The sequence below is a fragment of the Lampetra fluviatilis genome, chromosome 18 (genome assembly GCF_964198595.1).
Source record: "Lampetra fluviatilis chromosome 18, kcLamFluv1.1, whole genome shotgun sequence".
NCBI classification, from domain to species: Eukaryota; Metazoa; Chordata; class Hyperoartia; order Petromyzontiformes; family Petromyzontidae; genus Lampetra; species Lampetra fluviatilis.
This window is the reverse complement of record NC_136292.1, coordinates 10,832,387-10,849,918: the sequence shown is the minus strand read 5'-3', so window position 1 is coordinate 10,849,918 and position 17,532 is coordinate 10,832,387. Positions and strand designations below refer to the sequence as shown.

At 46.5% G+C, this 17,532-nt stretch overlaps 1 protein-coding gene across 7 annotated transcripts in view; it reads left to right on the top strand.

Annotated features, from left to right (window-relative positions):
* Positions 1 to 8,605, top strand: part of BICRA (BRD4 interacting chromatin remodeling complex associated protein) — a 43,045-nt gene extending 34,440 nt beyond the window's left edge. For all 7 annotated transcript variants that reach the window (XM_078864591.1, XM_078864593.1, XM_078864592.1 and 4 more), the window contains one exon: positions 203 to 8,605. In XM_078864591.1, the coding sequence (XP_078720717.1) occupies positions 203 to 1,665 (1,463 nt within the window). In that variant the 3' untranslated portion in view covers positions 1,666 to 8,605. The remainder of the gene's footprint in view (positions 1 to 202) is intronic.
* Positions 8,606 to 17,532: the final 8,927 nt, after the last annotated feature.

Below are 17,532 nucleotides of genomic sequence, written 5' to 3'. Positions count from 1 at the left end.
TGGGAACAGAGGTTTTTTTAGTCTCTACATGTATTGTAAATTTTGTGTGGTGTGTGTTTAGTATGGTGGTTTGAATGTTATGTATATATCGGTGTGTATATTTTGAATGTTAGTTGTATGTATGCTTGTTCAAATCCTCCATGTAAGTCTGTACAAGACTCCTCGCTGATTATTTGGACACGTCGAACTGTTGTCTCCACAGCTGCATACCTGGCCTCTCTCTCACGCGCGACGAGTTCGACCACGACGACGACGACGACCCCATCAACCCCATCAACCCCGTCGCAAGCCCCGTCGCAGGCCCCGGCGCAGGCCCCGGCGCAGGCCCCCAGCGTGGCCAGCGCCGTCACCTCAGCGAGTGCTGTTACGGAGCGAAGCTCCACTCAAGTGACACCCATTCGCATTGTCATCAAGCAAGAGCGCATGGTGGGCTCGCCTGATCGGGCTGTCGCCGGTGCAGCCGATCGAGCCTCCACATCCGTGCCAGCAGCCAACCGGACGTACGTAGCCAGCAGTAGCGGCGGCCTCAAGCTGAAGATAAAACAAGGCGACGGATATGGGGTGGTGATCAAAAACACCGCAATAAAAACAGAGACAACAGCCACGGCACAACCACCACTGCCTCCGCCGCCGCCACAACAACAGCAGTCGATGGCAGCCCCAGCCCTGCCCTCTCTTCAACCAACACCACCCGCAAAGAGGCCGTCCGAACCGATTCTGCCCATAGCAAGTAGTGGGCAGGTTAACGGCTCGGCAGACCTCTCCCCACTGTTGTTGCCTGAGGTACGGCTAGGGGCGAGGGGCGCAAGCGGGCATAAGCTGGCTCGCCTGTCGTTGCCGTCCGAGGAGGGGCGCGGCCGCCTTGGCCAGACCGACACGCTGCTGAAGGTGGCGAGCGGGCAGAGGGGAGGCGTCATTAACTCAACGTTCACTTCCTCCTCCGAGACGGCCAAGGGTAGCATTGCCAGTCTGCCTGCTGGCGCCTTCAACTCTGCTATGGGCGGCGCCAAGGACGGCCTGGCCATCGTCAAACCCGTCGGAGTGTTTCACGCTTTGCCAGCGACCGTCGACACCTCCAAACCAACCCTCGGAAGTGGCAGCAGTGCAAGCAGTATGCTGACATTCAAGCCCGGCAATGGCATGAACACTGACCACACGCCGCCCGCGGTGGCCAAACCCAAGCCGGACACGGTACCTGAACGCTCTTTGGAGCGCACAGTGCTGCAGCTCCCATGGGAGTTGCCAGCACGCCTCCGCCTTAAAGTGGCGGACGAGGCCGTGAAGATGGCGGCCGTGGCGGCCGTTGCACCTAGCCTGGGCGACGAGGACGATGGCGACGCCAGCTTTTCGAGCGACAGCTCGCAGGACGATGGACTGACAGAGCACCTGCAGAGTGCAATCAACAGCATCCTCGACCTGCAGAGGCCACAGGACCGAGGCGGAGGTGGGCCCACCAGTGTTGGTGGTGGCGTAAGCGGCGGGGGTGGTGTGCCCAGGCCGCCCCCGCACTTACGGCCACTGCCAGCCATCGTGCCCAAACCGCCGCACGGGCTGCCCCACAAACCTTTCCCCGTGGACTTCCCACAATTCTCGCCAGGCCCCGCACCCGGTGGACCCTTGGACTCGGCACTGGAAGAGGCTGTTAACAGCATTCTGGACAGCTGACGAATCCCACCAACCGAGGTTGGTGAGAAATGTTTTGTGCAGCCACCGCCGTCCGCCCGGTGCCGCAGAGCCCGTCGAGAAATAGGGCGGAATGCGCGGCATACAGGCAGTAGGGGGTGGCACACGTGGTCAAATTTCAACACTCGTGTCCGTCGGTCTCGTTCTCTCTTCGCAATCACGTAAAAACCAGCCTGCGAGTTTTTCTTCGGGAGGTGGTGGTGGTGAGGGGCTGGGCCCTTGCAATGGTCAACCGAGAGATGGGAAGGCGGGAGGTGCAGCAGCGTCGCGAGGTCGTTGAGTTACTTGTCGTGGTGCCCAATGATGATTTGTTGTAACGTGTAATGCGGTTGCAAGATAAATAGAGTAGAACTTGAGCAGACGATTTGCCATGAGCCACTTTTACTCTACTTCTTTTGTGTGCGCAATGGTACGTGAGTGTGCATGAGTGCTCATTTGGATGTTTATAAACTATGGGAGTCTAGGCAATAGGAAAGTGTCTTTTAAAGAAAACAGATCTGACCTTAAGTCAGCTTATCCATACATTTTCTTATGAATGTCAAGTATCATAAAAGCTGTAAGTTTTATTTCTTAATAAAGTTGCATTTATTTTTCAGTTTTATTCACAGCAAATCATGCCAAGGTGGCGGCACGGGTTTGGCACGTAGTACATTTCCATGATGCCAATATAATTAGGAATTGTCTGTTTTTTGCGTGTTTTCAATGTTCTTATTTCTCATTGCACATTCCAAATTCCCATGTTTAAAACATCATGCAAAAATATTTATGTAACAAAAGCAGGTCCGGTTATGAAACAATGTAAACATCCCATTTGATGAGAGATTACGAGAAGGTTGTGAATTAGCCTCTGTTGCGATTTTTTTGCCTGCTAGCATTTTTTGCCCATGTGATGCATACAATCTCTAGGCTTCCTGGAACATTACACATCTTGACCACAAAACTAAACGCATTGGCAAGACATTTGGTTTAAGCAAATTAACATTTATTCCTGTGTGCGCACACATTTGTGCCTTACACAGTATTGTGTGCACAAGCTTCCTTTTACAGAAATAGAAATGACATTTAACGTAATCTATAATATGGCTCTTCAGAATGTACTGACTTTTTTCCAACCACATGGTGTTTGTAAAAGTACCATGTGATAAAAACTTTATTTGAAGCTTTTGTGACTGCAGGAATTACTCTTTGGTCCTTTCGGTAAAGTCACGTAGAAGGAAAATAAATTAAATAATATAATATGACGTTTCGATTGCAACACAAGCAGTCGCGTCATCAGGTACAACTAAATTTGAGAGAGAGACAAAACACAGACACGGAGACACACAGACAGTCTATGTTATGTGTCTCTCAGAGTCTCTGTGTTGTCTCTCTTTGCTTGTGTGTCTCCGTGTCTGTGTTTTGTCTCTCTCTCAAATTTAGTTCTACCTGATGATGACTGCTTGTGTTGCAATCGAAACGTCGTATTCTATTTCATTTATTTTCTTTCTACGTGAATTTACCGAAAACCATAGAGTACCATGTGATAACTTACGTAATCTATAATATGGCTCTTCAGAATGTACTGATTTTTTTTTCCAACCACATGGTGTGTAAAAGTACCATGACATCACAATTTCTAAATTCACTAATACACTCTCCCAGGTTAAAAAGTGTCCCATTTACCACCAACAAACCAAACAAGTTTAAAAACTAAAATGTAGAAACATGCGTATTAATATAGAAAAAGGCAAATTTTAGTAGCTTAAAAGGTAATCGTTTTGCTACAATACCAGTAGGTGAATAATTCTGCAGCTTACTCTCACGTGTGATACACTCTTGCGTGCCTGTGCACTTATCTGAGGAGCATCAAGTAATTCTAACACTAGTATGTGATCTAATTCTAGATTTGAAGATTTACTATGTGATCTGTAGTTTCTCAGATGCCTGCAGCATTTTGTTGAGGAGGCCATGGAGTGTGCAGTTGATTCGTATAAACATGTGTCACTGTAAAAATTGAGAGGTTTTAATTTAAGCAGGCATAATTGTTCAAGAGCACCAGATAGCATGTATGGTTTAATTTCCTTTGCTGAAGGGACAGACTGGGCATGTAAGAATTTATGGAAATAGCTTATGTTCACCTTGGTAAGCATGGATTTTTTCGATTCATGAAAATTAAATGCACTTGTTATAAGTGCAATTGTGCAGATAAGATGGAGGTTAATGAGATTGTAAACCAGACGAAACACCTTTTGCAAATTAATGACCTAGTGCAGATATTTTAAGGTGGTAGCTTTGACTCCAACCCCCCAAAAAGCCTTTTATATGGCACCTGTGTGAGATTATTACGACCACAAGCAACTAGGTGATGCTCTATTTTGGTTAATTGTACGTATCATTTAGCAATGACACGTACAAATAAAATTGTTTCTTTCGAATTAACTTATAGTATCTTACAATTTAAGTGTTGTTGAGGCACTACCAGAGTATACATATGGCTAAAATGGTTATGAATAAGATTAATGTATAAATACAGTGTAATCTTACATTGTTACTTACAATGTAATGCAGTAATCAGGTATAATACCAAAAGCTAGACATTCGTTTTAAAATTACATTTCTGTTTGCTGACCGCGTGGTGGAGCCGAACACTTTCCTCATGGACGTCCACGTAGGGTTGGGTTTTTTGTTCATCACTCGCCAGTGGGGGGGGTTCCAGTACCGCCTGCATCTTGTTTTATTTGCAATGTGCTCCAACCGTTGCTGAACGCGCTGGACGATCTTGGGTGGTAGCCCTCGCATGCTTGTGGACAATAAAGCACGGGGCAGAAAATACCGTCTTCCCAGACGAGAACTGGCTTTGAACGGAAAATTTGCCAGTGCATTGACCATAATATCTCGTATACAACATCTGCTCGTGCTTTTGAAGCAGATCTGAAGCAATGTGTATTGGCCAAAATTTACGAGAAAATGTTTGTATTTTGTTATGCGCCTGCCCCACTGGGTATCTCTTCACTGTGCTCTTGAGTGTATGTGTATCTGTTTCTGGTGGTTGTTTTTGCACGGCTCCACATGGGTACTTCACTTTCTTGGACTGTCGGGGATTCCACATCATCAGAGAAATATATTGGTGAAATGGTTTCAAATGATCAGCTCCCTCAAATGTGCTTCTTTAAAGCAACTTAGAAATGTAGGAGCTATGAAGTATTGCCAAGAGCATTGATTGTGAATGAGCGTGGAGTGTAACGAAAGTGTCGCTGTTAGCGTAACTTATGGACAGTATCGGATCGGTGTATGCTTTGGTGTAGGTTGTCGAGTGAGTGACTCGAAGATGACCGATGTAAGTCCCTACCCCTATCAATCGTCATCCTCAAAAAGTTTGGGCGCCTCTTGTCTCCGTCATTTACAATTTGGGCTCGAAAGCCTACGTTAGTGGCTGTTGAAGAATAACTTGAAGGTTTTCCTGAAGTGAAATGTCTGCAGCTGAAAATATATTTACCTGGTAGTGTCTTGTGTTGGTGGAAAAGTTTACATAAACACTTTTTTAGAAGCTGCATAAAACAAGCAACAATTAAATATACTATATTGTATGACAGATTAATAATATTTGCCAATTAACTGTGTCTTGCTTTAAAAAAATGCATAAGTTAAAATATTTGTTGACACTTGCAAGGATTTTGGCAGATTTTGGCAAACCTCGGCGGTGATGCCACAGAAAAAGTTAATTGACGATTACAGTTCAAATTTATATATCAATTTCATGCTAAATAATCTCAATATTTACAGAAGCTATTAAGAGACGTTGAATAAGCAAAAGTGTAATGTGAAAAAGACGTCAAAGGACAACTCACCAATGGTCTGTTTAACCACATTTGTTACAGCGTGGCGTCCTCCAGTGCCGAGATGTTCTGTAAATGGGAAATTGATGGTCATGAAGTCGTCTTCATAAACTTGGCTTGCAAACTGAGGCCAGCATTTGTTTAATCCTGTGCTGCATGCCCATCACAGCCTTGCTTACCCCCCTCTCCCCCGTAGCAAATTCATACATTTGGGCCTTTGTTATTGTGACATCCTGAATTGTCCTGTTTAGTTATATCAGCTGTATATGCAGAATATATAGGAAATCTATGTATTGCTGCCACAATGGGAGGTTGGATAATTGGAAGCTATGTTAAGTAATATTATTTCAAGAAATTCCTCACTGAATTTTAAGTTAGTCCCCCCCCCCACAATAGGTTTCTACATTGGGCTATTTGGCCAGTTCAATTTTTTTGAGTATTTTGAATGTGTAAGGAAACTGGAGTTCCCAGAGAAATTAATCAAATACGAGGAGAAAGCAAAGTATCTTACAGATGGTTAACAAAATCTAGTTTAACTGCCATCTTATGGCCTTTTAGCACAGCAGGATTAAGAATCTTACAATTCTATGTGATCCACCAATCCTCAACTCCAAATTGCAGAAATATAGGCATGCATTGTAATAATTTTGGTCCCTTTAGAAGAAGCCTGCATCTGATGTAATCTAAACCACAAATCCCAAGTCCTAATCTCAAATATATATGTAACTCTTCAATCTCTAATCCCTACCCTTCGGAGCAAAGAACAGAAATGTATTCTTTAATGGATGAATGTAAAAAAATGGACTTTACCTATCAAAATTGTTGGATTGAATTGTGACCAAAATTATCCTACTTCATGCCTCAGAACAGGAAACGCTATGACTGTGGCTGTGGCAAGGTGTGACTAAGGTAAACAGTCGTAGCCCCCGATGTCTCATCGTTTGATTTTTCACCTAGACTCCATTATCTCTTGTGCACGTTAACAGTTAATTCAATCAAGAAGCCACCACTGTAACCCTGAAATATTGGGGTTGCACATCACTGTTGAATTGTGCTCATTACACCTGTAAAAATTAATAGGATTAGCTTCTCACTACAGCTGACGTAACATTAAATAATCCACTTTTAGTCTGTGTAGCTGCTGTTTCCACGAGAGTTAAAGCTTATATTGTCAAGTGGCTTCATTGAACTTGTACAATGAATAACGGGTTAGTTAAAATAATAAAACATTTGCAACTGGGAGGAAAAACACATCAATGTTTTGGCTGCCTGGCCTTCAGACAATGATATTGAAAGCTCAGTTATGTATAACCTTTATCCGAGAGTTAAGACTGCCTACGCCACCAATCGGTGTTTTGACCAGTTCCTTTTTCGAGACAACCTCAGTGCAGAAGCACAAGTGATGGTGGGAGACTCATTCTCACGTAAATTTGGTCGATATACAATTAACGTGAAAAGCCATTTTTGTTGGTCATAGAATTATGAAAACTGGATGTTCAAGGGAACGGAAGGGGCTGTTGGGACATAGTCCTCATATTTAGTTATTTTTAGCCCCCCAAAAAAGATGTATATGGTAATATATTTGCGTGACCACTTTTGCTCTTGTTTAAAATAACTTAGGTTCGCAAAAAAAATTCAGTCACTAACCGTTATTCCGCCATAGTGAATGCCAAATCGGATTATAACATTTAACGTCCTGATGTGTATATATATTTTTAAAGAAATAAGATTCAAATACGTTTAAGGATTCAAGTTGTGGTCAACTATCATTAGCATTGATCGATTGCAAACATTGTAATTGTTTTACGTAAAATTGCTTAATTGGATTGTCTTGAGAAGCCGTGCATTTGGTTGTAGTTTCCAGAATGTGCTGCATTCTGTGGAATCTACATAGAGCCGACTTTATGGGGCTATGGTTGTGCCCCTCACTCCAGTCTCTTGGGCATCTTCACTATTGTCTCGGGAGAATCTCACCGAATGGCTTCATTTATGAATCTGGTTTAACTGGCCCCCAATGCACATTGTGAGCATTCACTTTTATTTTGGCTGAATTGTGCCATATTTGTATCTTTTTGTCTTTGAATGTTTTTGTTTCGTTTTACCCGATGTTTTTTTAGCAATGCTTTTTTTGTTACCTTAATTTAATTTGCCAGAGTTTGATACTAATGTGCAGTAATATCAGCTGTTCTCATCATTACACCTGCTTCAATTCACAGATCATTCATAAATATAGTCGTTCTCACAGGAGCCTAGTGCTTATCCCACCACCCAACCACAGTCCTCATCGATAAATTAACATAAAAGAGTAAGCTGAAACATTGCTGAAAACACAAATGAACAAACAAGCAATGGGGTGGGCTTAAAGAGTGACATTAACTGTACTTGTGTTCTAAATCTTGCACCCATGATGATGGTGATGGTTAGCGACGACAGCGGATGACCTCGTGGAAGTGACGCGACTTGAGGCGTTGAGGTGTAGGTTCATTGAGACGGTACGGTTTTTCTGGCCTACTTGACGAGCGTGTACAGGCAAGCGCTGTGTAAACTCTTTATTTTCTCCGGTTAGATTGTACTTGATTGTCGTAGCTACGAAACACTAAAAAAAAATGTTTGTTTCACCGTTCTCTTAAAATGCTGGCTACTGAGCCCATTTTCCGTTGAACGTCCGAGGGGCGGCAGGAAAATAGAAAAATAGAAAAGAAAAATAAAAAAGCGCGCTTTTCGTGCGTGTTTTAAGCCATCAGCTAAAAGTGTGTGTCGTTGCGTCTGAACTGTCAAGCCTGTGGCAATGCTGTACATAACTAGGTTGACTTAGAGCCTGCTTGTACATAGCAGGTCTGCCTGGTGATAGCTTTCATTTTTGAGGCCTTTTGTTGTGTCTGTGTTTTAAATTGTTCATATGCGAAGCGTCTCATTATAGTTCTACAGAGGGTTAATCTATATGTTTGTAACATTACTTGTGACCGTTCACTTCTCTGGGCAGATCAAACATGTTTTGTACACATTTTTACTGAGACCAGTATTTATGAGAAGACATGTTTTTGTAATAAAAATGACTTTTTTATTTATGCTGTACTATGAAATAAGATTTAATTCTTGATGGATGCGATTGCTCGTTGTGCCTTTTTTTGGTTTGTGGGATGCACCAACTAACCAACCAAACACATGACATCATTGGAAAGACGAACACAAATTTTGGGAGTTAACCAATTTGTTCACTTTAATTGAACTCTCGCGGCAATTACCATTCACTATCATTGAGTACTTTGTAAGTTACATGTCTCCCAAAGAAGTGGTACAATTCAATAGAGTTGGAATTATATAGCGTGTCAACGCGACCAAATATCAAAACGCTGTATCGAATATGGGCGTGTTTCTATACAGCACGTTTGTTTTATACCGGCAGAGAGGAAAATGAAGATATGGAGCCTTGAACAGTTACGGAGAGAGAGTCAAGAGCACGGGTGCCTCGGAGAAAGGGACCTTTCAGACCATGGGGGCAGCAGAGGAGAATGAGCGAAGCCATTTACAACCGTAGTTAATTGAGACGAGTGTGTGGAGGGGAGTAGAGTGAGATGAGCAGGGTGTGAATCTATCGATTATCTTAAATATGGTACGTAATTGGATCGGGAGCCAAGAGAGGGTTCAGAGTATTGTATTCGGGTGATGTATAATGCACAGGCATGGACTAGAAGTTGCATTTTGGATCGTGCTGTAGAGGAGAGCTTTTGCAGTTTGTTGAATAGTGATGCAATTAAGACATTGATGAACGTCCGGGCCACTGGGTTTGGGAGATGTTGTGTAGAAGGAGGCATGAGCACCTGTTGAATTGAGAAATGTGAAGAGAGGAGCAATAACACTTCAAGCTTTCACAGGGTGCACGGAGTTTGCCGAGAATGGACTTGCCAATGAGGAGTACGGGTACTTCTGTTTTGGTAACAGGACGCTCGCCTGTTATCCAGCACTATGGAGGCGAGGGTTGGCGGATCGCACGGATGTTGTGAAACCCCCCGAGGTGTCGAGGTGCCATACCCTCGCTTGCCAGGAGAAGGCTCTACAATACAGCAAAAATACTGCTCACACCTGGGGTCGGCAACCAAAATAACGAGCCATTTTTTTCAAATTTGGTTTGAAAAAAACTTTCAAGAGCCGCAATGTGAATACGAGCCGACGTGGTTATTATTTTTTCAAGAATAAGCCTGCATGATAGACTGCCAGTACGCTCACTCAGGTTAATAACCACACTACAGTCTACATTATAGACTGCCAGTACGCTCACTCAGTTTAATAACCATTGCTACAGTCTACATCATAGACTGCAAATACGCACACCAGCTTAAAAACCAGGCTGCATTCTACATTATAGACTGGCAGTACACTCCGATTAAGAACCAGGCTACAGTGTACAATAGTTTTTTAGTTTTTTCATTAAAACTTTTTTATTCACTTTCATTTTTACTATTTTTCTATCTACGTGACTTTACAGAAAGAACCAAAGAATATGGACCCCTGGACTGTTGTGGAATTACTCTCCAACACACCGGTGGGCTGAAGTAACTAATTGGTGCGTTGTTTACATGACAACCCTTACTTGCTGTGTCGGGTGGTGGAGGGTTACGACACAATCGCGATTAACCCAAAAACCTTCATTATGAAGACTTAACTATCTGCTATCCAATACCTTCTGTATTGGATAGCTTTGCTCGTGTGCGTGGATTTTCTCTGGGTGCTCTGGCTTCCACTTAAGCAATAATTTGCAGAAAACATCCTAATATATAGAGGAGTGCAGAGCTTAGACAATTGTTGGCGCTGCCTCACTGCTCGGCTGTCTTCCAGCTTGTGAATTATCAGCAATTGTGAGATGCGATTTGCATTAATGACGATGTATAAAAACTAAAACTACGTATATTATTTATATTCTTTGGGTCTTTTGGTAAAGTCACGTAGATAGAACAATAAAATAAAAATAATAAAGTGATCGAAACGTCGTGATATTTTCTTATTATTTTTTATTCACTTTATTTTCATTGTATTATTTTATTGTTCTTACCTACGTGACTTTACAGAAAGACCCAAAGAATATTATAAGACCCAGTTTAACACGTCGTAGGCTTTCGCGACCAATATCCATAATAGAGGGTTTTTTGGTTAAATGTGGCGGGTTTAACGACATATTTACGCGATCTAATCCAAAAAAAACCTCACGAATATAACATCCAATCCAAGATGATACCACATCAGGGCAGAAAGAAAGTGGACAGCGAGGAGGTTGGGTTATTGTGTGTCGATGGTGATGTCGATCTCGGAGTCGTGAACATTATTATCATTTGATGGTCGACATCAAAAGCGGAGGTGATTTTGCCAAGTGGGAGGATCTTGTGGGATTGCCCCCGGAGCACAAGTTTCTTATTTCATTCCAAATTGCAATATAACCTCCCAAGTTGGATTGTAAGAACAAAAAAATGTTCAAAATCGTTTGCAGATTGTTCTAGAGGTCCGTAAAAGTGAAAGTCCGTGAATGAGCACGTGGTTCGAGACCCTGACTTTGACGTGATTCCTCGAAGACGACTCGAACGATTGTCAGCCCCCACGAATGTGATGTTCAAGGCGCAAGCCGCAGTGCAGTTGTGGCCATGTCCACTCTGGACCATGCAGTTGTCATGGGTTCTAGAGACACTTGTAGAGGGTACGTCTTTATTTCCACACACCACGTGCTTCCTGACACTTCTTATACAGTTACCCTAGCCTACTCCCCGAGGTCTTTGTGCTTTGCCTATCTACGTAGCGTGCCTAGCCTCGTCTCCGTTCCCAGGTCCTCCGGCTATGGTTACCCTAGGGGAGGCTATCTGACCCGACCCAGCCAAGGTGCGGGTCTAGACCACTGGCTTCCTCGGACCTCGCCCTTACAAGGGCGTAGAGCCGGGAGTCCCAGAGTCCCACCACTGGCCCGCACAGCGACCCGGCCCTTGCAAGGACAAGCGGGGCGAGGGGGTCCAGGGTCCGAAACTGGCTGGGCTTCTGGCTTCTGTCTGCGACTTGCCCAGATCGGCTGGGGAGAGGGTGCCCTTTTATGCCCCATGCCCATGTTGGGAGGAGGGCTTAGCTGTGTGGGATCCTGAGCCCCCAGCAGCCCCTCCCCTCTTGGGCTGGCACTGCAGCCCCTCCCCTCGCCCTTGATGGGCCCCGTCCACCATTGCAGGTAAGTGCGGCCCCATCTACGGCGCTACACAGTAAACACATTCCTCCTGCGGAGGGAGCTGGTAGGAACGTTGGGGGGTTGCTCGGTCAATGGCCTGCAGGGTCAACGGCGGCGTGGTGTATTCCGCAAATATGCCCGACTGTGAGGGCGGACACAAGCCGGCGTGAGTCGGTTAAACGTTGAGTTTTATAAGGGCACCACGGGGTGACTTAGCCCCTCCCCACCCAGCCCCTCCCCACCCTCTCCACCCAGCCCCACCCCTCCCATTTTTGGATGCACGACGGACGGACGGACACAATAATCCCCTGTGGGCTGGTGGAACCAGGAGGCTCTTACCAGTACTAAGCAATTGTAGTATGCGCCCCTTTCGACGGAGGAGCATTCGCAAACAATAAACACGCTTCCCGGAGCCCTCTTCGTGGCGAGCAGAGCTCGACGTCGGCATAGAGATCCCACGGCGGCAGCGCCATACGTCAGAGTAGAATTGCTAAATTAATTAGGGGCGTCCATAAATGACGTCACGAGATTTTGGACGATTTTTTACCCCCCCCCCCCCCTTTGTCACACGGCGTCACAAAAAGTCAGACCCCCCCTCAAATATGACGTCACAAAGCTCTGCCCTCCCCCCCAAAATAAAACATGCTTCAAATCGCTTTAAACTATTGTCATTGTAGTGCGTATTTAATGTGACGCTGCACTCTGAAGTTGTAGAAGAAAACAATTATTATAAAGTCTATTTAATGAAGTAGAACGTGTTGTCTATTTTATTTAAAGTTGCGCATTTTTATGTGACGTCACATTTTTCAAACCCCCCCCCCCCCATCGTCACATCGTCACAAATGTCTGACCCCCCCCCCCTACTAGGTGCGTGACGTCATTTATGGACGGCCCCTTATTCTGCTCTTTCTCTGCTACCTACTACCCGCCTTTCACCAGCCCGCTCTGACCAGCCTGGTGCAGTATGATGGTTCAACAGCTCCTCGTGGTCTCGCACAGAGGGTCTTCATCCAGTGGCCCTGCCAAGGCAACCGCAGGCGGGACTCGAAATTCAATAAATCTTTAGGAGCAAACCTGGGCAAGCAGTTGCGAGTAGCAGCAACATCATCAATACCGGCTAACATCACACGCCTCGCCAAAAGAGAAGCAGTTCCAGCCATCGCATTAGGGGCAAGTTAATTAAATATTTGACCAAATTTCACGGGCTAAGTTTTAAGTTGATCATTTTGTATGGCCCGTGAATAATGTTATAAATATCCAAATGGCCCTGGGCAGACAAAAGCTTCCCCGCCCCTGCACTGAGCAGTGGATTGCCGCAAGGAGTTTTTGCAAACGGAATTTTCGCGTGCCAGAGACATCCGCTGCATGTCACGCTGTCGCACGGCAGGTGGCGCTGTTGGCCAACACAATCCCAACACAGACGCCACTCGGAGTTGGCCTACTCTTCCACGAGGACTGTACGGCTCGGAAGAGGCGGGAGGTCCCCACACTTTGCCTCACCACGCGTGGCTTGCCGATCTTCGGCCTCGTGCCAAGTTGCATTATTTGGTGACGCTGCTTGCTGCGTTATCGGTGGTGCACATTTTGTAACACACTCGTCAATAGCAGGAGGCTTCATCTTAAAAGCGAAAATAAACAACTGGCGACGTTTCGGACAATGGCCCTTAATGGATTTGCTATGAAGAAGGGCCATCGCCCGAACCGTCACCTATTAACATAGTAGAGTATCAAGTTGAACGCGTGCTCGGCTTGCCTAATTAACAAACATGAGCCGGCGTCGAACGGTCGGTTCCGATTGGCCGATTTCACACGACCTACTTAATAAACATGAGGCTCTCACTTGGAGCTGTCATCCCATTGGCGTACAACGCGTCGCGGGCGCCCCCATGTCAATATGTTAATAGCTATCTGAAAACCAGCGCTCCTATTGGCTGGCGGTCTCCTCGTAGGCGGGGCTACAGCCTTGGTGGGCGGTGACGATTTTGTTGCGCAATATTGTCGATTTCTCGTGAGACGTATTTATTCCTGCACAGGGAAATTCAGTTTTCAGGTCCATACGGCGTACAGCCGTTTCAATACGGGCAAACAATTATCTATTTGTTTGTGTTTCTGCCTTGCGATGAGATGTTGCAGGATGAACGTTGAGATTTATAAAGGGCACGGGGTGACCAATAAGGTCTGAATTGGTCTGTAATAAAGTGTGGCACTGATAAGGGGTTGACAGGCACGCGCTATCTCGTGTGCTATGGTCTCATTTCTTTTCGCTTCCTTGCTGTTTGGGCCCTGACACCGGAACGACCACCGCCATCGATTTGCGCGGCGGTTTGAACTTACGACGGCTCGAGGTTCCGACAAGGCAACTCGAGATACAGACAGGTTTGTACTGGTAGGAACCACCTGGTTCCACCAGCCCACAGGGGATTATTGTGTCCGTCCGTCCGTCGTGTATCCAAAAATGGGAGGGGTGGGGCTGGGTGGAGAGGGGAGGGTGGGGAGGGTGGGAAGGGGCTGGGTGGAGGGTGGGAGTGGGAGGGGTGGGGCTGGGTGGGGAGGGTGGGGCTGGGTGGGGAGGGAGGGGCTGGGTGGGGAGGGTGGGGCTGGGTGGGGAGGGGTGGGGCTGGGTGGGGAGGGGCTGGTCATCCCGTGGTGCCCTTATAAAACTCAACGTTTAACCTACTCACGCCGGCTTGTGCCCACCCTCATAGTCGGGCATATTTGCGGAATACACCACGCCGCCGTTGACCCTGGCCATTGACCGAGCAACCCAACGTTCCTACCAGCTCCCTCCGCAGGAATGTGTTTCCAGGAAAGGGGGCGGCAACAAAGCGAAACCGCACGAGGAGACAGCTGCCTGCCGAAAAACGCACTTGGCACACACGCGGTACACACACAAGCGGTACACACGTGGCAGTTCGTAAACGAGGAGTCTCTGTATTTGTGCTTTTGCGGTTTCGGTGGCCCGGGTGACTCTCGATTCGGATTGTAACATAGCAGCAGTCTTTGCTCCCTGGCAGAAAAATGCCCCCCCCCTCCAGGTGACTCTTGCAAACGAGACCTGGTCTCTTGAGTTTTCTCACCTGGTGAACACAATCAGACTTGGGGCTATTGTCATCGACGGGACCACACGTGTGACGAGATGTTAACTCCCTCGCCTGGTATGCAGGAGGTCCTGCGAGTTGTTTGCGTAGTCTCCCCGTGTTCCCCCCGTGGTCGCGTGGATTTTTCTTCGCGTCCTCCGGTTTTTCCCCCTCCACATTTAGAATCAACATCACGCGTCCAGTTGATTTGGCTGCTGTAAATTTCGACGTGGTGATAAGCCGCCACATCGTTGAGCAATCAAATTGTGGCCGGGTCGCTTCTGAAAAAAAAGGTAGATAGCTCCAGCGGACCTTACCTGGTAAAATAAAAAAACATGTTTATAGTTTTTCTTTGGGTCTTTCGGCGAAGTCACGTAGATAGGTTCAAAGAAAATAACAAAAAAAATACTAAAAACGACGACGTTTCGGTGGCAACACAAGCGGTCGTCATCAGGACGTCATGCGACCAAAACGTCGTCGTTTTTTTGTTATTTTCTTTGAACCTATCTACGTGACTTTACCGAAAGACCCACAGAATATTAATTCCTGCAATCACGAAAGCTTCAAGTCAATATTTAATTGTTCATAGCTTGAGTAAATGCAGACAGGATCGCAAGGTGGCGCAGTGGTGACACGTGTGCCTCATAGCAAGTCAACCAATGTTCCACACCCCACTCGGCCTTAAATAAAAAAAATTAAATAATAGGTGACGTTCAGAGAAAATGGCCCTTTTGCACAACACATCAATGTTACCGTGGGTATGTTGAACTTCTTTCGCACCGTACGTAGCACAACCGTGCTGATCGGAGGTGCGGGGGAAGGACAACAAACTAAACACAACAACAAGCAGTTCTAAAGACATGAGTTTGCCAATCTAGACGATGATGATTTAAAAGTGAATAGCTCCAGTGGCTTTCTAATATTGGATGGAAGAGCGTTCCAGACGGCCGCAGAAGCGTATCTGAAAGCGCCACGCGACGCGGTGAGACCGTCTTGGTTCGATGGCCAGCCAGAATCCGCTGCTGCGAGGATGACCGCAGTTCGCGTGACGATGGTTTCTTCTTGATTTGAAGCTTTCGTGACTGCAGGATTCTATACTCTTTGGTTCTTTCGGTAAAGCCACGTGGGTAATAAATAAATCAATAAAAATCACGACGTTTCGGGCGCAACACAAGCGTCCGTCATCAGGTGGGACAGCATGGTCTGCTGATTTATTTTGATGATTTGTTTTATTTTATACCTACGTGACTTTAACGATGGTTTATGCTCCTTGACGAGATCAGCAGCGATGTATTGTGGCACATTTGTGGCGAACACTTTGTGTGTCACGAGTGCGACCTCGTTATAATGTATTGGGTTCGACAGCCGCAAGGCAACACAGCACGGCAATGTACTCAACATTTCACAACAATCCCAAGGCGAAGCAAACCTACCTGAAAATCACTCAAATGGCATTATACACAGCAGAAGCAGCGACATCATCCGCCACTGGAAAACAACAACAACAGCAATTAGGATCCGATTGAAATACTAAAATTATAGTGTTGTGACTCGCATACCTGTCAACCCCGTATCACAGACCAACTCAGACCTTGTTGCTCACCCCGTGCCCCTTATAAAAATATCAACGCTCATCACACGAAGCACCATCGCGAGGAGGAAACACAAATCGACAAAAAAAAAACACATTTGCCCGTATTGAAAAGTGCGTATGGACCTAAAAAAAACTCAATTTCCCTGCACAACAATAGGGGTGATCAAACCGCATGGGTTGACACGTTATCACGGACCCGTTAAGGCGTTTCCCGGACAGAGAATCGAATTGGTAGCCACGATTTAAAGCTAAAAAAAATTATTTAAATGATAGTAATAGGTTTTTACCCTTTCAACTGGTACCAAAACTGACACCTTTATACAAGACATCATGTTTGCAATAACCACAACACAAGCAGTCAAAATGCAAACAAAAAGAAACAACTCTGATAATGATTCATTATCAGAGTTGTTTCTTTTGTTTGCTAAATCTGAGTCTGTCTGTGTGAGTCTGTATAAAGGTGTCAGTTTTTGTACCAGTTGAAAGGGTAAACACCCATTACTATATTTTGCCACTGGTAAAGGAGATGTCTCAGTGTACATCTTTAAATTATCCCTTACACCCCCCCCCCCCCCGGAGTGAGGAGGGCGTGGTCACGAGATCGCGGGGGGAGAGGGAGGGAGGAGGAGGGGAGAGGGAGGGAGGAGGAGGGAGGGAGAGGGAGGGAGGAGGAGGGGAGAGGGAGGGAGGAGGAGGGAGGGAGAGGGAGGGAGGAGGAGGGAGGGAGAGGGAGGGAGGAGGAGGGGAGAGGGAGGGAGGAGGAGGGGAGAGGGGAGGGAGGAGGAGGGGAGAGGGAGGGAGGAGGAGGGGAGAGGGAGGGAGGAGGAGGGAGGGAGAGGGAGGGAGGAGGAGGGAGGGAGAGGGAGGGAGGAGGAGGGAGGGAGAGGGAGGGAGGAGGAGGGGAGAGGGAGGGAGGAGGAGGGGAGAGGGGAGGGAGGAGGAGGGGAGAGGGAGGGAGGAGGAGGGGAGAGGGAGGGAGGAGGAGGAGGGGAGAGGGAGGGAGGAGGAGGGAGGGAGAGGGAGGGAGGAGGAGGGGAGAGGGAGGAGGAGGGGAGAGGCAGCGGAGACTCCCGGAGCAGGCGAGCCCGGAGGAGCGACCGGGTCCCGCGACCCCGGGCGCTGTCCCCGTCTTCGTTGTGGGGGGGGGGAGGAGGGGGGGACACGAGC